Consider the following 21,673-nt stretch of genomic DNA (forward strand, 5'->3'; position numbering starts at 1 on the left):
TGCACCTGGATTCTGCCAAAATCTGAAATATATCTGCTTCCTTCAAGTGCCAGTACTGTGTTGGTGTTAGCAACACCATCAGATTTTTATTCACTTAAGCATTTTACAATCGATGGTGTAATCAGCAATCAATACTTGATGGTATCTCTTCAAAGGATATACACGAGTGTATACCCCAGTTTTACATTAGTGTACAGCAGGGGTCTCAAACTCGCGGCCCGCGGGGCCAATTGCGGCCCTCGGGATGATATTTTGTGGCCCTCACCTTGATCTGAAAGTTTCATATTGTAGCGACCGCGCTGTTAGCTGCTGTGTGGGACAATGTTATGATGTTCTGGTTTCCTACTGTGTGCCTGTCCAGTGAATGCGGCATGCGTGTGAGTGACATGGGGGGGTCATGTGTGTGTGTGTGTTTGTGTGCGTGTGAGAGTGAGTGAGGGAAAGAGAGAGAGAGAGAGAGACGGGGGAGACACACACACACACACACATACAATTTGTTTAGCGTGTATAGTAGCAGCCGCTACAGCTGTGTCTGCCTGTGACGGTGGTGTGGGGACGAAATCTGATGGGAACGCATTACCCCCCCCCCCATAATCTACAAAAGTTAAATTGCAGTTAAATATTTTAACGTAATTTCAATGCATAAATATTCAGTGCTAGAAATTCAATCACCTTTTTCTTTCAAAAACTGATGACACAGATTTACTCCCATACAGATCATCTCACAGTCTGCGAGTATTGCTGGGTGCGTGTTGGTTTGTGTGTCACTTGATACGTGTGTGCGTGCTTGTGAATGTGTGTGCATGACTGTGAATGTGTGTGTCTTGTTACCAGTTTAGGCTGCCAACGTAATCACCATGAGAAAGACTCTGGGAAGAAACTCTCTGACCTTCACAACCAAGCCCCTCCACCCACCCTGGCAACTATAAGGAGACACACACACACACACACACACACACTTGTCCCTTATTCTAAATTGGAAAATCATTGTGACTAAGAATTAGACACTGTCTAATGCCAGTGAAGAAATTATGACTGGTATATAATGCTCATTAAGTTAAGGAAAGTAACTCAACAACGCAAGAGATTTCACTTTGATATCAGGCTTGCCTAAAGTAACAGACACATGATGTTCACTGGTGAAGTGCAGAGCCAGTAGTTGTTATATGAAAACCCTCCCTCTCTCATTGAATGTATACCCCTTTCCCCGTGTTGCTTTAGCTTTGAATTCAAGCACAATGGATCAAAGAGTATAGCAATCAAATGCAACATTCTTTCAAACGCAATTGCATTTTCATCACTCAGGCAATGTGGAAATATATGACCAAGAAAGGCCAGAATCGAACTTGATTAATCATCCTGGAGCATACAGCATCATCTCTGTACGAATGTTTGTTTGGAATAAGATATTAACACACACACACACACCTCTCTATGACGTCCTGGCCACTCCAGCACGTGTGCTGCTCAACCTCCATCTCACTTTCACAAAGCATCTCTGGCAGCTCGGAGAAAAACCACCGGTACCGCTGGATGGAGCCCTCAAACTCCCTGAAAGAGAGACAGGGATTTTGTGGAGGATGCTCGGGTCGCTCTGATGTTTCATTGCATCACGTTTCTATCACGCTATCAGTGTAATTTACCTTTGTAATTATAGACAAATATTTCAGTGCAGCTGATGCAATTGAATTTACCGTGACAGTTTTTTCAAGCTGCGACTCTTGTCACCTCTGGACCCTTTGAGGACGAATGACCTAGAGGAATGTGCAAGTAAAAAAAAAGAAGATTTGAATTCATTGACCATGACCAAAGGTCAAAAGGTAAAAAGGATTACTCCTCCGTCGCTTTCCACATTTAATCCACCCTCTGTGGCTGAATTCCTACTCGCCGCATGAAGCCAAACCTCGGCCTCAGAACTCACTATTTCATCAGACGTATGGGACTCACCTCCGGGATTGTGGCGGCAGACGTTGGCGAGCAGCCGCCGAGGGAGGCGATGTCTCGTTGGACCTCTCTGAGGTCACTGATGGAAAAGTGCTCAGAGATGAAATAAGCGCGGTGGCAGGGTTTGCAGTCTGCCTCCTGGGACCAGCTGCCTGGGGCCCACACACCTTCTCTACCTACGAAGGAGAAATGATCAGATTAGCTCAAGGGCCCCTTTCCACATCGTCCACCATGGCAGGAATGTAATAAATAAATGTTCTTCCTTTCAACACTAATAATTCTGGATATTGTTACACGTTGATGTTCAGGCTTCAGGTACTTTTCAGTGGGTTCAGTCAGGTTTGCATAACCAAAAAGCACAAGCTGCACTTTAACCATTTATCTGTTAGTTTCCTTGGCTTCTCTGTTTGGTTGCTTGGTAGTTTTCACTAACATTTGCCACAAATGATTTTAGGGTTCTGCACATGACCCTGCCTTTCATAGCTGGTATGAACTTGGACGTCATCCTAACATCCATGTGTTGTCATGGGCTGCATGTGTGTTTTTATATAATATAATTATATTAGATTAGTTGTGCATCCTAAACTACACACGAAGAATTAAACCTAACACAGTCCTATCTTGGCATTTCAAACTTCTTCCTGTTGCGATCATCATTTAACTTTAAACGCTGCACATACACATTGTAAAGGGCTAGCCTTTAGTGATGTGTCCGATGAATAGGAAGCTTCATTATATATTCAATTAAGTGGTATTTTTGTGTAAGCCTCAATTAGCTGTGTGATAATGCTGGTGCGTGTTTGTTTACCTCTCAGGAATCTACTCCACTAAGTCCACAGTGTTCTGTTGGATAGTTACTCTATTTCCTCCTCCAACAGTCTGTGCATGCATGCATGTGTTTGTGTGTTGTCTGTTTGTCCAGAGATTAGCCACAGAAACTTTCTCATCACTCAGAGAACCCAGCTGCATTCTGGGTAACGGTTGTCCCGCCAACGACAGTCTTTGTCTGGCACTGGATCTGCATTCACACGCACACATTCACACAAATACACACACACACACACACACACACATACTGAGGGGAACCCCGGATTCTCTGAAGAATGAGTCTGTTTTTAGCCCATCTAGGTACAAGGCCTTTGTGAGGAGATCCAACTGTCAGCCTGGAAGAAAAGCCACGGCCTTCCTCACTCTGTGTCCAAAATTCAAATGACTTTATCATTGGGACAAACAAGCAGAGATGGTTCAGCAATCTCTCACTGATCCCCTTTAGATAATTACTTACTAAACCTTTTTCCCCGTGGACTGGCATCAATATCACAAAGCTATTTTACGATTGTAAATATAAGGCATATAGGCAAAATACACTGTAGAGCATTTCCCATCATCCCCTCTACTTACTGTGGCTGTAATGCGAGGCCCGTGCAACTGTGCGTGCAGTATAGCATCATTCACTTGATTGCGGACCGCTAACAGAGCTAGCTCCATGCTGTTGTGGTTGCTGCTGGTTGCTAAAGTAGCGGCTAAGCGTTGGAGCAACACCACCAAACTTCCCCAGGGGGCACCGAGCTCGGAAACGCCGACCTAGCAGAGAGAGGACGAACGGGAGAAGAGGAGAAATGGAAACAGGGGAAGAGAGGATGAGGGGTGACAAATATGGATATAAGTCATGGGGGAAGAGAACAAGAATGTTTAACGTTATATCTTAAATATGTCTTAAAAGAAGTCCAATTGGCTTATGTGTGCTCTGTACGTTATGCTTGAAAAGCAGTGACAGAGTGATTATGACGCTATAATTAGACAATACTACTAATATATAAAAATAAACCAATGATCAATGTTCCGTTTTCCACATTTTCCATGAACTTAGTTGCCTTCCATCACAGAGAGGCTGTGTAACTTGGCCCTGTGCATGTTTCATTCCTTTACTAAAGAGGGTGAACATAAAGGAGGGTAATCTATCACTACACTTCCTTCTCCAAGACGCTCTCTAGAGGTATGAACAGTGGCATCTTCTCTCCCTATTGTGGGCGGCGTGGAAGCTGTCCAGTTAATTTCAGAGCAGCCCCATGAGATGCGGAGAAGACTCTGCCGGTTTCTCTTGGCAATGCTCTTGTTGTTTATCCAAAAACTAAACGGGAGAATTATTTATTTACTATGAAATGAGTCACGAGATTCACTCATGTGGGAGCTTTGGTGAGGCAAAAGGATGCAAATACTCAAAGGGCTCCCACGCATCAGCTGCAATACACAAGACACATGATCAGAAAACAACACATAAGCATTTTGCTAACCTCCCATTTCTTAAGGTAGAATGATGGTATTGCCCCTTGTTGTTTTTATAAATATATAAAGTTATATAGAAGTTAAAGATGTATTTACAGTTTTTCAATTGAGAAGTGCTGACATGGGTGTATTTTGTAGACGAACCCAGGATAAGCGTTGTATCCTACCTCAAGTCTTTATTGCTCAGCCAATTCTCTTCTGACCCTGAGCTTTCTCCTCCAGACAGTAAAAGTACAAACATTCAAACCCTCACCAGACATCCTCTCATAATGTTGACACACAGTCCGGTACAGGGCCGCAACGTCGTCATCCCTCTACAGTGGGAGCAGTACTGCATCCTCACTAGGCCCCGTCCGCACTCTCTGGACAACGACGCCTTCTCGGCCGCGTTCACGACCTCTCCCGCCAGCGCCAGCAGCCGGCTCAGCGCTCGGCCCACACCGAGCGCCCGGGACAAGCTTCTGACCAGCAGACCCGGGTGGGGTCCGAAGGGGCCGACGTCCTGCCGGGTCATCCGCAGGCAGTCGTCGTGATGTTCGGAGGGGGAGGAATAGGGCTCGGGCGACGTGCGGCCCACCCCGGGATTGAGGAGGCGGCGGTACACCAACGGGAAAAGATCGTTGTAGAACCGCCGCACAATGTGGTCCAGTGTGGAATTAGAGTTCCCAGAAACGTGACGTTTGACGTCGCTGAACAGCTGAAACACAAGGGGGCGACAGTCTGACGCAAGAGCAGAGTAAGCGCTGTCAAACAGAGTGCTGGTCAGGTTAGACGTGAAGGACACGAGCGACTCAAAGGTCTCTGGAACAAGAGAGAAGAGAGACAGAAAGCGAGTGAGACCAAGGTACAAGTTATTTGCATCACCATAATTAGTGAAAAGCATCCATGGCGATTAGTTAAGTAACTAAAAGGAATGTTAGTATAATTCTTACCTGTTACCAGAGTGAACAAATGCATTGTCTACTGACTCGTTCTGGGTGATGTGCAATGTTGACACATGTATCCAAAGGATAATAACCTTGGAAAAAAGGCATCAAATGCATGGGGATTCATCATGAATCTTTGTTTAATGCCAACGCATCAATAGGCTGGATTGCAAAAATGTCAATATGGATCACAATGGTGACTGACCATTATTGCTATGAGAACCAGGCCACTTGTTTGGCTAAAGAAATATTATGAGTAACAGCTGTCTACATTTAATAGCTGCTGTTCAATATTCTCTTTTTTGTTGGTCGTTTTCTGAAGATTTAAAAGCGAGAGAAACAACTGTGACTGTCTCACTAACCTTGCATTGACCTCACCCTGCTGCACGTGAGCCAAAATAGGCCACAACTTAATTCATCCCTGAGCTCATTTCCCTGCTGTAGTCATGTGACTAGAGGCCCGACCTGCTGTGTTTAATAAAGAGGGCAGTGCTCCTAACGGAAGCTGCTGGTGTGTGACAGTGTGTGTGTGTGTGACACGGTGTGTGTGTGACACAGTGTGTGTCTTTGTTTGAAGCTTCCCAAGTAAAAAGGGAGACATCAACCTGATGACATCCCGACACACACACACACACACACACACGACTTGTTTGTCAGTGTGTGTGTGTGTGTGCGTGTCTTTACAACTTCATACTTCACCTTGCCAAGTGATGGCAATGGGTTTGAGAATCCAACTACGGTAACTCACACATTTACCTCATAAGGAATACCACTCTCCAGGTGCAGCATGCTGCGTTTCAATTGTTGATTTCCCCCAGAATGATCGGATGAAAGGACATGAACTGCGTTCGGGAGATGAATCAGTGGACCAACTACAGAGTGAGAATTTCTCACTTTTATGGGTTTTGCATTCCCACGTCCTGGCAGTAGCAACACAAATACAGACGGCATCGGGTCACACAGCAGAGACTATTTTGGGGTCATGTGATTAGCTCTTTACCCTCTGTGATGGGTGACAGCTGTGATGTGTTGAAGAGGGCACGAGGGACTTACAGTGCCACGAGAAACACATGCAAGCATGCAGACACATGGTCACACACACATTCACACACACACACACACACACACAAGTAATCCTCGGAGTGTAAATAGAGCCTGAATACAACCGCTCTGGGCATGTCTCAGTTTCTCTAGAGGGTTTTAATGACTGTGCTTTGGAGACTGGAACCTTTGAGATACAGCACAACTGTTGAAGAACACTGCTGCCATGTCAAAATTGTTTTTATTATGTTTTAGTTGTCCTGGTTTTGTGATGTTAGGCACTGCTTTGTTTTGCAGATATATTACTGTTCTGAAAAGTGTTGTCCCAGAGAATCCACTGTTCGTATGATAACTTAATGACTCGTCAGTAAAATGCAAAAAAATGCTAAACTTGTGGTTTTTGCCTCGTTTATCCATCGTTTGTGTTTCACATTTATTTTACCTGACTAGTTTAGCCAATCGTTGAGCATGAATAGCAGCTGAAACGAAGCCTGAATGTAGAATTCCGATGTAGGAGGGGAGGAGTAAGACAAATAAAAAATAAATTTGCCACGTCTGTCTGCTGGACTTCGTCAACTCTAACCGTCTAATAATCTCTGCGCGACATGTACACAAACACATTCATGCACACAAATACGCAGGCTCTTTCAATCACACACACACACACACACAGACTGGTGAATAGCGTTGAGAGACAAGTGGACAAGCAGAGTATTCTTCCTTCTATTCAGAGCAGGCCGTTAGGGACCGGCTGTTGCCCACGGCAACAACACTCTGCTGCGGATACGTACTGAATGTAAACTTCTCCGTCCCTTGCTTTCTCATTGGTCGAGAACAAAACCTGATTATGGCAGAGACAGACAGACACAGAAAGAGAGCCGAGAGTTGTAACAAAGTTGTCCGCTGCTCTCAAAGACTCCATCGAACATCAGTTGTTTGTTTGGCTAGCCACTGCGGCGCCTCACAAAATACACGGGCCTCGCATCACCACCCTGACACAAACTGGCTATTTCGTGACGAGTGCACAAAGCGAGACTGGCAGGGGGGGGGCCACGGGCACTTGACAGAACTGTTAAAATCACCACCGCTATTAAAGTCACTTTGCTTTACATTGTTGAACTACCAGACATTTTGAGTGCAGGTTAATCATAGTTAATCTATAGGATGAGATGTTAATGTAACATAATGTTAAGCAGAAACAAGCCTTTTGATTTTTTGGTTTTCCTCCTCGCAATTATTTCTCCAAACCAATTGGTCAACAAGAATGTAAAACAGTCTCATTGCGATTGTCCCACATTCCGAGGGTTTTTTCTTCGTCTGGTCGACACCGCTTCCCTTCCTCTCCCTCACCTCGGAAGGCCTTGGTCTGTCCCGCGATCAGATACTTCAGTTCAAAGCTGTAGGACCGCATCTTCTGCTGCGTCTCGCTGCGAACAGCTGCCATGTAGCTGTCCTCCATCTTACTGGTACAGCAGCTGGGCCCAGAGTGGACACACACTCGCAAAGACTCATCTGAAAGACAAAGGCAGAAGGATTTGGTCATTTTCACCATTGACCCCCCCCCCCCCGATATTTTCACCGTTGTTCCCCAGATATTTCCAGTCAGAGAGGTTAATCTAACACAGCAATCTGGGTGCAAGATATTATTTCAAGTCTTCACACATCTGTATCAATCTTCACTCTGACCCTGGTTAAACAGCTGTGGGTGTACTCAAAAGTTTACCATTAATAATGAAAATATGTTGGATAAACGTTTCATATTTCGTTCCAGAATAAAAGCTGATAATTTACCCAACTTTGGGGGCATCTGTTCTGTTCTGTTAGCCGTCCCCCCTCTCACTTCATAACCTGCTTAGCGTGTTTTCCAGACAGATTTGATTAACCCAGTCGCAATGTCCCCCCTAAACTAGAAACACTGAACCTTCAGCTGACATCCCCTGGTAAAGGAATGAGTGTCTGTGAGGGCTTGAAATGGTGTAAATGGGAATGGGACAGCGCTTTGCTGCCACACAACAATGTGCAATTGAGGTTATTTATTTCATATGTTTAACTCTCGTCATTTTAAATATTGTTTTGAGTGTTTTTCTTCAAAACAGCTTGAAAGACACAATGAAATACTTGAATAAATTTGCAATATATTGATTGATTTTGTATGCTTTTTTCCATTTTTAAACTTTTATGTTTTAAATGTATACATTTTACATTAATTTATACATTAAGCAATAATATTTAAGCAGCGTCCCGCTCGCTTGTTCCCTCTTCACCAGTCAAAGGTTACATATACCAGCTCAGTTCTGTTCATTGTCAGTTATGTGTGTTTACGTTGCCTAGTTTCCTGAACTTCCCCCTATGTTGACTTTGGTAACTGAAAAATCAGTAAATTAAATTCTTACAACCACTGGTTTGATACACTTTGGGCTACTCTAAAGCCCCTCAGAGTTCGACTTTGTCCCTAAAGGTGGATTTTAAGGTTTATAAAAATCCAAAATGCTGTCACTAAATAGCCAGCAACCAATTAGAATATATCTTGTTAAGTTAGTTAAATCACTCAGGGACCAGAAATCTAAAAGTATTCAAAAGACTTCATGAATTCATAACAATAATGCTATAACGACTGGGATCTGACATTGTGATATTCACTGTGTGTGTGTGTGTGTGTGTATTTGTGGCGTGAGGCAGTCTGACTTTGGTAGACCACTATAAGCCAAGCTGTCAAATAGCTAACTTAGATCAAAGGAGAGAGTTCAGAGGACTGGACTGTTCACCAATATCTGACCTTCCATTCACACACACACAAACACACGTACACACACGCACACACACAAACCCACAGCCATGGTTGTGTTACCTTTGGAGATTTTACATTGACTTACATTCGATTCCTAACCATGTGGATCCCTGTTTCCTAACTTAACCGAAACCTAAACGTATGCTTACTGTGAAGCAGGTCTTCAACCAACAATTTCATGAATTAGACTTTTGCATTTTGTTCCAGTAAGGAAGGTGAGTCCCCACAACATGAGAGTGTAAACAGATTCATGTCGCCACACGTAAAAAGACACACACACACACGTACCACATCTGTGTCAAACTTTCGGTAATGTTTGTAAAAGTGACCTTATGATCATCTCTTTCTTAATCAAAGGTCAGCAAGTTAATGCAACTTAAGGCCCAAACATTCACAAACTAATTTGTTTTGGTAGTTTAGGAGGATGTTTGATGTATTTTCAGATCCACCACCTGTTTTTTCTCTCCTGAATATCAGAAGACCAATGAAAAGGCCACAGAGTGACCTGTGCATCAATGAAATCAGGACCAGGATGTGTTCAAAGGTCACCACGATCGCAAATTCACTGTTAACAATCACAACCTCACAGCATTTTTTGTAGCAACAGTGATTTTGTAGGATCATTGACTGCAGAGTCTTATGTCTAATTTGGCTGATTAAAACCCTGTAAACTAAGTCTCTCTAAAGCAAACTGTTGATCCCCAGAGATGGTTAGTTCATTCTTTTACTGATGACGCCTTGCACAGATTTCCTTCTGTCGGATGACTATAGCAACCCCGTATTTTCATGAAATATATAATTCACATTTACAGATGTGAACAAATAAAGTGCCTGCAAGGAATCAACTTTGGGTGTATTTTTTTTAGCTTTTCGATGACAAGACTTGTTTGTTCAGTACGTGGAGGACTGGAATATTATGCAAAGAGACTGTCATGAACCAGAATACATCTCATGTGAGCATTTATATTTAGAAAACAGCATCTTTAACACCACCACTTATAGGCAAGTATGCTTTCAAGAGCTCTATATAATTGTTGCAGAGAGTTTAGGTAAGATTGCAACAGAAATAGCTTCACTCTCTGTATGCTGCAGAGTGAGACACCTTATTTCTTAAGGGTTTAAGCCCTGCAAAGGCTACAAATAACAGCAGAGCAATACTTTGACAGCACAAAATAATATTGTAGATTTAGATTTTACACTTGATGGAGTCAAGAGTTACTTCAATTTAAGTTCCAACTTAGCTGCCAAGCTCGGCCGGACTATTTTAAATGAATTGGCAAGTGGGGGATAATAAACCACAAGTTTACAGCCATTTATATATTGTCTTTATTGATATCTTTAGAATACCTACTGTGGAAAATAGTATGGATCTTAAATGCAATTGCATGTCCTTCAATCAAAATAGCACATTATTAGGCCCATTAACAGCTAAATGGAATTGTAAAAGCAGTCACGCAGTGAACTGGCCTTAGATATCCCTTATATTACAGTATTAATTGATGAACATTTTGTGGAGATGGAGTTACTTTTAATTAGGTTAAATACTGCCGAATACAGCTAAATTCATAACACTGCATGTTCATTTAAATGCAGAGCAATGTGTAAATAGTTATAAAAAGAAATGTAAAGTGTGCAACAATTTACGGTAAAGCACAAAATACTAAAGTGAAGTTCGTCTACCTCAAAACAAACCCTACAAATGTTCCGTGTGTAAAGCGTGTTGCTCCTACAGTTGTTCCAGCATGATACTTCCGAAGGGACCGACTGACCTGCTCCCGGCCGGTCTGGCACCAGCTCCACGGGGCCTATTTGGCGCATCATGTAGGCTGTCTTCACCTCATGACAGCTGTCTGCATCGGCTGATCCACAGCCAGTGCCGGGCAGAAACACAAAATAAAACAAAATCACCCAAAGCAAGTCCACGTTTCGTAAGGCTGCAGGGAACATCGCGACATGTCAGTCGGAGGAGAGTCTGGATGGTTAGTTTGAAATCGTAAAAGCCCCACGGCGCAGTGTGAGTGAAAACTTCATCTGCCGACATTACGTTTATTTGAAGTCCTCTCTCTCTCTCTCTCTCTCTCTCTCTCTCTCTCTCTCTCTCTCTCTCTCTCTCTCTCTCTCTCTCTCTCTCTCTCTCTCTCTCTCTCTCTCTCTCTCTCTCTCTCTCTCTCTCTCTCTCTCTCTCTCTCTCTCTCTCCCTCTCTCTCTCTCCCTCTCTCTCTCTATCCTCTCACTCACTCACTCACTTCAGCTCAATTATTTAATTGACTCGGGCAGTCGAATTTCCTACAACTATAGTTATATCGGTCCTGTTAACAATAATATTGTTACTGATAACCTTTTCAAGACACAATCAAAGTATAACTCAACAAAAATTCTTGAGGAAGAAAGGCAATTTACTCCCAGTTCAGTCGATTACACGAGGATGAGTCCTGCGTTTATTTACTGCGGCGTTGTTTTTTTACTGACTTTATTGCTCCCTCATAGTTTACATGATAATCCATTAAATGGATGTCATGAGTGAAGCGTAAAAAGATGTAAATGCTGTGATAGATGAACACGGGCGCCACCTGCTGGTTACTTAAGTCCATTGCAGTGATTCTGTAAACACTAAAATACCCAGCTGACATGCATACATTTAATGCGCAACATTTTTACCGTGGCACCTTTATGTGAAGGCTGCTATCGGAAAGATTGTAATTGTTTTGGATTTTGTAACGTTTTGTCTGATTCATTTGTACAATAAATCAAGCAAAAGCATGACCAGTCTTACTGGAGTACTCAGATTATAAAATATAAAATGAAATAATAATAAATACCGTGTAGTGAGACGGTCTTGAGCAGGGGGAATGCACATGTACACAATGTGTGTCTTACACCTAAACGTCTCTTTCCCCACAAACCCTGAATGCATCGCAGCACCAGCTGCGGCTCCTTTAACTCCAATCTCCCGCGTACAAGTTAAGCGGAAGTAGAAAGCCTTCTTTCCTCTATTTAAGCGTCCCCACAAATACTGTCAAAGGAAACTGTACCTGCTCTTCGTTCGCTGGACACCAGAGCGCCCGTCTTGTTGCTCCACGCTGTTGTCTAGTATCGTGCTGAAAAAAGAAAAATATGCCGGAGGAAACGTCCACCACGTCCAGCTCTGGGAGGTAAGACTCGGTTGTATGTTCTCCCTGCGGCGGACACGGGAGGACCACTACTAGCTAGCGTTTAGCTAGCTCCCTAGGCTAACACTGACGACCTTGCGTGGTTAGTAACGTCACTGGATGCATGACAGTTTCACGTGCTTTAAGCCAACGGACTCCCTCGTGAGACCCAGGGGACGGTTAACGGCACAAGTTGTGTCCGCTAACGTAACCAGTGACCATCGTCAGCTCTCGTCCTGCTCCTGCCGTGGTAGCTGCTCCGCTAACAACAGTTAACGTTACGTTAGGGTTGCTAACTAAAGTCCAGCGGCACACATCTCGTTTAGCTGAGATCATGTAGGTCAACGGTGTTTTCTTGTATTGCCGCTGACTGAACTCAAGTCTCCTTTGCCCCTCGCAGCGTGGAGGAGAAGCCGTGCTCCTCTTCCTCAGCAGCTGCCGACAGGTGCGTCTCTGCTTTGGTAAACTGCGCTTCGTTTGTTGACGTCGACATTCAACTTCCGGTTTCTTATTTTGATATGCGCTTCTGTCCCCCTGCAGCTCTGTTGACGTTGTGGAGGAGGCAAATAAGCTGATTGGTACTGGGAACAGGCACCTGGTGATGGGAGATGTTGTGTCTGCCGTCAGTGTGTTTCAGGATGCCTGCAGCATGCTGTGAGTAACTCTAAAGGCCCTAGTGACGTTCTGCCTTCCACTGTTTTTATTATGTGACCGTGATCTGTGCCTTGATCACCACCTCCCCGAACCGAACATGCTCCTCAATGCTTGCATGTTTATCTGCCAGGGCTGCGAAATACGGAGACACCGCAGATGAGTGTGGCGAGGCCTTCTTCTTGTGTGGGAAGTCTCTTCTGGAGCTGGCCAGGTGATCCCCTCCTTGTTTTAACATGAATCATGCAAGTTCAGGTTGTCTTTCTGTACTCTTGCCACTACTCTGCCTACTCTGTCTATCCTACTACATTCAGTTCAGCATGACAATGTTTATTTTCACTTGACCCTGTTTCTATCATGTGGTTAGGATGGAGAACAGTGTCCTTGGTAATGCCCTGGAGGGAATCCCAGAAGAGTCTGAGGAAGAGGAGCAGCCTCACAGTTCAAAGATTGAGAGTGCCAACAATCTTGATGGTTAGGAGTAACTGTATAAAACATGTTGCTTGATTAATCTATTTGCACATTTTTAGACTTGACGTGTGTAGTTGGTGGTTAAAGTGTGATTATGGACGGTTTCTCTAGCGTTTCTTGCCTTTAATGTATTTGCTTAGATTCCATTGCGCTGAGGAAGCAAAGCATCCGTTTTTGCAAATGAAGCATTAAATTAACCCAATGGTCAGCAACTGTCTAATGTGAACCCATTTTCCTCGTGCCACTCTGATTCAGAAGAAACTAGAGATGAACTACGAAAGCAGGTGTATGATGCAATGGCTGAGGGGGAGAGAACTGAGGCAGTTGACAGCAAGCTGGAGTCTGATGTAAAGGGAAACACTGAGGTTGACCAGGAAAATAGTGCGGCCACGGTCCCTGGCAAACAGGATCTGGAGGCATCCACCAATTCCCCTGTGAGCGTCAAAGATGATGAAGTTGCGATGAGCGCATGTGCTCCGGTGAAGAGTCTGGTGGAAAGTCCTACCTCTCCTGTAAAAGCAGCTGTGATGGAGAAAAAGGAACAAATTGAAGAGAAAACGGGTGGAAAAGATGAGGAATCCGAGCCGGAGGCTGAACAGGACACGGATGAGCCAGAGGGCAGTAGATCTTTGCTTACAGAGCACGGTTTAGGGGTGGTGCAATCTTGGTGATTAATGTAAAACTGATTGCATTAAGGAGGGAAACTCACTGGAGCGTGTCATCACTCAAGGGTTTTTGTTTTTTTGTTAATTAGAACACTCGCGTTCAGTCACACCATAAATGGATTTCCTTGCGTTCTGTAATAATTGTTTTGTGTTAACAGATGATGATGATGACGACGACGAGGATGAGGATGAAGAGAAAAGTGGACCGGATAAGGTAAGGGCCCTACATTGGACATGAACGTGACATGATTAAGAAGTCTATTTTGATGTTTGCTTTCATCTTTTGAGGAGGAAGATGATGTTGGGAATTTGCAGTTGGCGTGGGAGATGTTGGAGGTGGCTAAAGTAATTTACAAAAGGTAAGGCCTGTAAGAAACTCATGATGGGGTAAGAACTATGTTCTAAAACCAGTTTATGCATTAAGTGACTATGACGGTTCACACAGAGGACAGTAATGAGTGAATGAATTTTAGTGCCCTGCTTGAGACTGATTATGTGCAGTGACAGTCTAGTTCTTATTCATCCTCACAGAAAAGAAGGCAAAGACGACCAGCTGATGGCAGCCCAGGCATATCTGAAACTCGGAGAAGTCAGTGCTGAATCTGGTAAGTGCTTCTTTTTTTGTTTTGTGCATTAAACTCTACAATATTCCACATTGTATTGTATCTGGCGATGGCCCATAACCAACTACTTTTTTCTATTTTTTTTTTTTTTTTTTGTCTCACATATTGCTTCCCCAGGAAACTATTCCCAAGCACTAGAAGACTTCCAGGAGTGTCTTGCCCTGCAGCTCAAACACTTGGCCCCCCACAGTCGTCTGCTGGCTGAGACTCACTACCATGTCGCCACTACGTTGTGCTACATGGACCAGTACAGCCAGGCCATCCAGCACTACAACAGCTCCATTAAGGTCATCGAGACCCGTCTGGGTAAGCGTTGCTTCTGCTTTGAGAAATGTTGTCATAGAAAAGGTTTCATTAATTAGTGGGGTGACCTGGTTGAATGAAATGAGACTCCTTATGGCGGCTGGGCTGATTCTGTTTGATGTATTGAGTAGAACTGCCGTTGTCTGTTTACAGCCATGTTGCAGGAGGTGATTGGGGCTGCAGAAGAGAAGAATGAGATGGAGGAGCTGGAGCAGCTGCTGCCTGACATCAGAGAAAAGGTTGAGGATGCGATGGAAAGCCAGAGAACAGCCAGCGCTGCCTCCCAGGCCATCCAGCAGACGCTAGTGAGTAAATGCACACAACTCGAGGGTGAAAATCCGGGTTACACTGGGATATTTTTGTTGGCCTCGGTCTAGTTTCCACATTAAAAGCAGGATACAGGTCATACGAGTGCAGCATAGGTCCACACATGCCAAATTGTCAGCTCTTTTGGTCACCAGCTAAACTCTTGCAGGGCGGCGCTTCAACCTCGTCAGCGTTCCTCTGTGAAAATGGCAGCCCTGCAGCAGTTTCCTCAACCAGCCAGGTATGGACATTGTATAGGTGCATCTTAACACGTCTTTGTACCCAGTTTAATAGCATTACTAAATGCCATTCCGAAAGATCTCTAAACATAACTTTTCTACTCTAGATCACAGTTAAAACATGTGACAGCACCTCTCCTTCCAAGGCGGTCTCTAACATCTCCCACCTCGTTAGAAAAAAGGTGAGGCCCACTGATTCCCGCTGGCCAGTTTGTTTCCTCATAATTGCTGTCAGTTTTGCAGCTGATGCTCCAAAGCTCACGCGTCGTCCATTCCCCCTGCTTAAAAATAATGATTGAATAATCTCAAAAGTTGGCTGTCTGACTCGATACTGGCTGTATGGTCAAAGTAGCCAATTTACTTTATGTTGCAATGTCTCTGAGCTTGCCTGCTTTGCTTGTAGGGAGATTTGGGACTTCTGTTTATCTCATTGTAGTTGTGACGTGTTTGTGGGGGATAGTATCTGCTTAATGCAGTGATCTAAGCTCTGATATTATGTGCATGCTTCCCTTAAACTAACCCTGACTGAATAACAACTTATAACTAAGTTAAACTTTGCGTCCAGTAGTGATTCACAGAAGCGCTTAGTCGTCTCTTCCCTCTCCATTTTGACTGGTTTTATGTTTCTACAGAGGAAACCAGAGGCGGAGAGCCCCGTAAAGGACACTGGTGCTAAACAATCGAAACAGGAAGCCACAGTTAATGGCGCTGACTCTAGTGCCAGCAATGGAGTCCAGGAGGGAAAATCACAGGAGGCGAGTTCTAGGCTCATGTCTTATGAACTGCTGCGATTCTAGGACGGCTGAGCTGGAGCAGGTGGCGCAGCGTCACGTAGTGGCGTGACGGTTGTTGTTGACATTCTGGTCTCAATTTTGGTCTCTGGTTGTTTTGGTACACGTAGGCCATTTAGAAATGCTGACCATGTTGCGGTCAGCATTTATAGAGGAAATGTACCGCAATGGCATTGGGAGGAGTCCTGTGCTCTTCAGGGCACAACACTGTACAACATTTTTTTGTCTGGTTGCCGGTCTCTGCAAAATACCTTTTTAAATTGATGAAGGCTTCAGTGTTTGCAGTAGTAACTGAAATGTCCAGTCTCTAAATAACTGCAGCAGTGAGGTCCTTACAAGAGGCATGCAGCCCAAACAAGCATTGCTTTCTCTTGATTGGCAGACTGTGGAATGTTAAGTGATTTTATTTCTATTTTTTTTTTCTTCTCTTGTAGCCTGCTGCCCAGTTGACCCCCTGATGAGTCTTCAGTGAGATCATCTCCTTTCCAGATCTTCAAAACCAGCACAGCATGCCCATCCAGCCCCCTTCCCCTTTTTGATTTTGTAAATAAGATCATTTTCATAGATTTTGTCTGTCCAGTTTTTGTATACTTGTAGTAAAATAATAAAAAATGGCAGCATCAGATCTCATTGAAGTATTTTTTTTTTTCTTCAATACAAGATTAAAAAATAATTCATTATCAAACTTGCCGCTGGTGCTAGAAACTCTAATAACTAAATGTTTGGTTCACCTTTAGAGTGTTGCTCACTCAATGTGTTTGGAGCACACTATTCCCACATTGCTCTATAGACCAAGCCATTGATTAATGCGCCATTTAAACAGACTTCAATGGCACACTGGACATGGAAAAAGGCTGCATTGATGCACATTTTAAACTGCAACAAAGCAAATTGTCCTCATTCCAACCTCTACATTAACTTGCGTTAATATAAGGCTGTGTATAGTTACTGCTCCTGATTCACAACAGTTTAACCTTGTGTAGCAAAGGGTTTAGTGGATCTGTACTTTGTAATAAAACCACTCTGCTCAGTTTCTGCAAATTGATTCCCACTTAAATTCCTGACATTTATATATTTTTTCTTTCTGTCCCCTCCTTCATAATAAAAGCACCTACACTAGTTAAAGGCTTTACACTTACACGTGTCACATCACTATTTTTAAAACCTCATGTAAGTATTTGCACAACATTCCAAAGACTTGGCTTTGCACTGCGAGATGAATGGCACGTCTGATAGCAACGCTCATCAAACCCCAGAAAAGTTGTGAGTCGAATCCGAAGTTGGAATCCGCTACAGAGTGAGCAACACTCCCTATTTCCTCATTGAGAGCAACACAATTGACAAGATCACAACTCTTTGCTGTCCTGGCTTGTAAATGGTGGAATGAGCTTTCAGATGGCACCAGGAGTCTTTACACGTTCCGCCACTAAAGACACTTCTTCAGACTATACCTTGACTAAAAAACAAAACATATTGTAGGACTTTAATTGTACTAATAATACGGCTAGATGAAATCCTGCAATCGGATTGGTTAAGATTGAGAAAAGGCAAATATAATATAAAGTACTAACTTTACCTTCAATTTTTTAGAAAAAGTACACAGTAATATTTTATGTAATAGGATCAATTGAAAGCAGAGTGTTACCCGGCTTGTATCTGATGTAAAGACAGTTCAAACCCAATTACCGTAATACACTAATAGAGGCGCATTTCATTTTGAAATGCGGTCCACATGACCGCAGTGTTAGACGGGCGGGGCGAGTCACATCCGGGTATTATGACCGTTCTCGGTCATCGGAATCACGTGACCGTGAAACATCAAAGCCATCTATGAGGCACGTGATGTTTTTGTCTCAGATGTTGTTCTAGAATCTACAACGCTTGTTGAAATGATCTAGAATCTAGATCATTTCAACAAGCGTTGCCGACCCTCAGGCACTTTTAATTGGTTATTTCAAATAAGTAATTTATAAACGCACAAAATGGATCCCAACGGTGAATTAGAAATGTTCACTGTTGAAAAAATTCCTATGATCAAAAAGATATTCCGCCAGGCAGATTTAGATGGAAGTGGATCACTAGATTTAGAGGAATTTTGTGATGGACTGAAGGACGTCTTCGGGACAGACAGTAAAGAAGAACTCGTTCAATTCTTCTACAAAATTGATACAAACTGTGATGGAACGGTGGACCTTGGGGAGTTAATGGAATTCCTTATTTGCAGTAAGGAGATTGCAAAACGCTTAGCTCCTAAGGATGTCTTCTCAAAGTCAATAAAGGTGACAAAAATGAATCACTACAAAACAATTGTTCAAGTGATATTCTGTCCCTTTATTAATAGCAAGGCATCTGAATGTGAGGTTTCTGTTCAAACAGGACAAAAACGAACTTACCAGACCGGTCAATACATCTCAATTAGCACCGATGGTATTTTGACCTACTTGTCTGACAAAATGAACATTATAAGTAGGATTCGATTAGACCTAAAAGAAAAGACCCTTCCATTCTCACGTTATAAGAAAATACATGTAACTGGAATGGCATTCATCAAAGAACTCGAACAGATGGCGGTTTCCACTTCTGAAAGGGAAGTGTTATTTTATTCTTGCAATAAAATCGCAGAACTGTTTTTAATCAGTCATGCTCTCGTTCTAGAAGAGAGCCCAGCAAACGCCATAATGTACGGGTCTAATAATAATAAATCAGTGTTAGCCTGTGGGGATGTTGATGGTTTTCTGACCGTGCTGATCGCCCACAACAGACAGGAAAAATACCTCTTCTTCGGTGAAAAGATGTTTGAGAAAACGTCTCGGCGGTATTACAAAACTGTTAATTTATCCACCCTGCTAAAAAACACAACAGAAAATTGCCACTGTGTCAAAATCCCCATTTTCAATGACATTTGTTCTCAGATCAAATACTTTCCATCAGCTAACTCACTGTCTGTCTGTGGTAGTTCAGCAAAGAAAATGGTAATTGTTAAACTGCCAAAACCACCCATAGCCGGTCTTCCTAAAGACATCTTTGAAAGCACCGGAGGTGAGCAGTTTTTCAACTGCGTTGACTACTCCCCTTTGACTGGGTTTTGGTTGACTGGGGGTAAAGATGGCTTACTGCGTGAGTGGTTCCACTTCAGTAACGACTTGTGCATACGGGCATTGGCCGGACACGTCAAACCCATCACCAACATTACAGTCAATTCCAAAGACCAACTTGTTGTCTCTTTATCCGAGGACAAGAATGTCCGTGTGTGGTCCGAAGAAGAAATGCTGCCTTTGCAAAGCTTTCAGTTTGAAGGCATGGGAAATGGCTGTATCACCAGTATGCATTACAACACATACAACAATGAGTTAGTACTGGCTAACACCAACATAGGAGCCTGTCTTGGAAAAGGAACCCAAGTTTACCAAAAGGCATTAAAATCCCATGACATGCCCATATGCGGTGCTCTTTATAACAGCATTTACAAACAAGTCATCTCTGTTTGCCAAAACGGTGTGGTGAACGTGTCGGACGTCTTGACAGGACATACCACGGTACGGTTCAATGTGACTTCAGAGCAGCATGTGGGACACACTGCCATTGCATTTGATGAACAGCAGCGTAGATTTATCACAGGGTCTCCGGATGGGAGAGTGAGAATCTGGAACTTTAGCAATGGAAAATGTCTGGCCATTCATCCGGTTACCTTGCCCAATGAAGTGACAGGTCTTGTCTGCTATAATGAAAGGGTGTTTGTGTCTGTTAAGAACAGCAAAATCATTTATGACTTGAATATCGACGGATATAAAAACAGATTTTTGAAGCATGATTATTTAGACGACATTTCCTCAATGGATATACACGAGAACACACTGATTTCTGCCTCCAGCAATGGGAATATTCTTATGTGGAATATTGAAACTGCAGAGGCTCAAATCTGCATTAATGGCAGTAAGTGTGCTAAAACAATTTGGATGACGAAAAGTGCACAGAGCCAGACCGGACCTATTGAAAAACTAACCAAAAAATCTGGGTGCACGGCTATTGTTAAAGCGTGGCACCTTATAAAATCTTTAAAAACAAGGGAAGTCAGCAGTTCCACGGCCACATTGTTGTCTGCTGCAGATGGCTACATATGTGCCTGGTCGGTTCACGTCAAGGGAGGTTTGCTTGGAAAGTTTAAGGCAGTGGATGAGGAAGGTGCCGTCATTACCACCATGACCACTGATGTACAAGAAAGGCTATTGCTGACAGGGGACAGTAATGGCAAGATTTATCAGTGGGATATTCAACAATTTGGTTTTGCAAACCAGTCCAACGAAGGGCCTTATGGAGAACAATATGGATGGCGTTGGTCATTGGCTCAACCTCCTCTGTTGGCCTCCTGGCAATGTTACGCTGAAGATGTTGTTAGTTTTGTGTGTGACAACAGCTGTAAAAAGCTGATTACTGCAGGGTTAGACTGCTACCTTCACCTATGGGAGAACACGGGCTCCCATGTAGGGGTCTTTGGTAAAGACAAATGGAATGCGAAGGAGCTCAACCTTGAGGAGCACTGGGAGGAGGAAAATGAGAGATTACCCATAACATCTACAAGAAAAACGGAAACATCTCATACATTATCAAACTACAGTAGTTCCAAACGTGGAGCCAAGATTCAGCAGGGGGACACCTTAAAAAAAGGTGTCCTCAAACCGTGTCCACCAAGCACTCAGCCTGAGCGTCATCAGACCAAGCTGACCCCTCATCCACCGCCGAGACTAGAGCATGGGAGCTTTACACCCAACCGCAATAGGACTCAATCTGGATTGAATCAGACACGAATCAATCCACTGCCGACTCAAAAATTATCAGAATACATTAGTTCCAAAGGTGGACGCGGTGTCAAGATTCAGCAGGGGGACACCTTAAAAAAAGGTGTCCTCAAACCGTGTCCACCAAGCACTCAGCCTTGGCGTCACCAGACCAAACTGACCCCTCAACCACCGCAGACACTAGAGCATGGGAGCTTTCCACCCAACCGCAAAAGGACTCAATCTCCACTGCTGACTCAAAAATTATCAGAATACATTAGTTTCATAGGTGGACGCGGTGTCAAGATCCAGCAGGGGGACACCTTAAAAAAAGGTGTCGTCAAACCGTGTCCACCAAGCACTCAGCCTGGGCGTCATCAGACCAAACTGACACCTCATCCACCGCCGAGACTAGAGCATGGGAGCTTTACACCCAACCGCAATAGGACTCAATCTCCACTGCCGACTCAAAAATTATCAGAATACAGTAGTTCCAAAGGTGGACGCGGTGTCAAGATTCAGCAGGGGGACACCTTAAAAAAAAGTGTCCTCAAACCGTGTCCACCAAGCACTCAGCCTGGGCATCATCAGACCAAGCTGACCCCTCATCCACCGCCGAGACTAGAGCATGGGAGCTTTCCACCCAACCGCAATAGGACTCAATCTCCACTGCCGACTCAAAAATTATCAGAATACAGTAGTTCCAAAGGTGGAC

The 21,673-nt window shown here is 43.7% G+C and overlaps 3 protein-coding genes across 9 annotated transcripts in view; 2 read left to right on the plus strand and 1 right to left on the minus strand.

Moving 5' to 3' along the window:
- Positions 1-12,154, minus strand: part of LOC119216743 (glypican-5-like) — a 32,420-nt gene extending 20,266 nt beyond the window's left edge. The window contains exons 1-8 of one of the 2 annotated variants that reach the window (XM_062563327.1): positions 12,018-12,154; positions 10,755-10,844; positions 7,548-7,709; positions 4,484-5,031; positions 3,346-3,528; positions 1,948-2,120; positions 1,695-1,754; positions 1,429-1,551 (exon numbers count right to left, since the gene is read on the minus strand). In XM_062563327.1, the coding sequence (XP_062419311.1) occupies positions 1,429-1,551; positions 1,695-1,754; positions 1,948-2,120; positions 3,346-3,528; positions 4,484-5,031; positions 7,548-7,709; positions 10,755-10,806 (1,301 nt within the window). In that variant the 5' untranslated portion in view covers positions 10,807-10,844; positions 12,018-12,154. Of the gene's footprint in view, positions 1-1,428; positions 1,552-1,694; positions 1,755-1,947; positions 2,121-3,345; positions 3,529-4,483; positions 5,032-7,547; positions 7,710-10,754; positions 11,071-12,017 lie in introns of those variants that run through there. The other variant, XM_037469846.2, reaches the window with a different exon arrangement.
- On the plus strand, positions 11,993-16,808 carry nasp (nuclear autoantigenic sperm protein (histone-binding)). Of its 6 annotated transcripts, none has more exons than XM_062563328.1 (15): positions 11,993-12,137; positions 12,535-12,579; positions 12,675-12,788; positions 12,919-12,999; positions 13,153-13,259; positions 13,512-13,873; positions 14,082-14,135; positions 14,210-14,280; positions 14,453-14,526; positions 14,662-14,850; positions 15,001-15,152; positions 15,323-15,394; positions 15,500-15,574; positions 16,025-16,147; positions 16,618-16,808. In XM_062563328.1, the coding sequence occupies exons 1-15, from the start codon at positions 12,100-12,102 to the stop codon at positions 16,639-16,641; spliced, it is 1,581 nt and encodes a 526-aa protein (XP_062419312.1). In that variant the 5' UTR covers positions 11,993-12,099; the 3' UTR covers positions 16,642-16,808. The 6 variants fall into 6 exon arrangements, with proteins under 6 accessions (XP_062419312.1, XP_062419314.1, XP_062419313.1 ...); XM_062563330.1 differs by having other exon boundaries at positions 14,213-14,280; XM_062563329.1 differs by having other exon boundaries at positions 13,515-13,873.
- Positions 16,809-18,165: 1,357 nt separating this feature from the next.
- LOC119216593 (WD repeat-containing protein on Y chromosome-like) lies at positions 18,166-21,559 on the plus strand. The gene is made up of 2 exons (XM_062563476.1): positions 18,166-21,445; positions 21,528-21,559. Exons 1-2 carry the CDS (start codon positions 18,166-18,168, stop codon positions 21,557-21,559), a joined length of 3,312 nt encoding a protein of 1,103 aa, XP_062419460.1.
- Positions 21,560-21,673: the final 114 nt, after the last annotated feature.

The sequence above is a fragment of the Pungitius pungitius genome, chromosome 7 (assembly GCF_949316345.1).
Source record: "Pungitius pungitius chromosome 7, fPunPun2.1, whole genome shotgun sequence".
In the NCBI taxonomy this organism is placed as follows: Eukaryota; Metazoa; Chordata; class Actinopteri; order Perciformes; family Gasterosteidae; genus Pungitius; species Pungitius pungitius.

Bases quoted from the DNA above. Each gene is read 5' to 3' on its own strand.
- LOC119216593 (XM_062563476.1), top strand. From the start codon at position 18,166: ATGGATCCCAACGGTGAATTAGAAATGTTCACTGTTGAAAAAATTCCT. The intron at 21,446-21,527 runs GTAGTTCCAAAG...GTGTCCACCAAG, and splicing joins TCAAAAATTATCAGAATACA to CACTCAGCCTGGGCATCATC.
- nasp (XM_062563328.1), top strand. From the start codon at position 12,100: ATGCCGGAGGAAACGTCCACCACGTCCAGCTCTGGGAG. The intron at 13,260-13,511 runs GTTAGGAGTAAC...ACTCTGATTCAG, and splicing joins GAGTGCCAACAATCTTGATG to AAGAAACTAGAGATGAACTA. The intron at 14,527-14,661 runs GTAAGTGCTTCT...TTGCTTCCCCAG, and splicing joins AGAAGTCAGTGCTGAATCTG to GAAACTATTCCCAAGCACTA.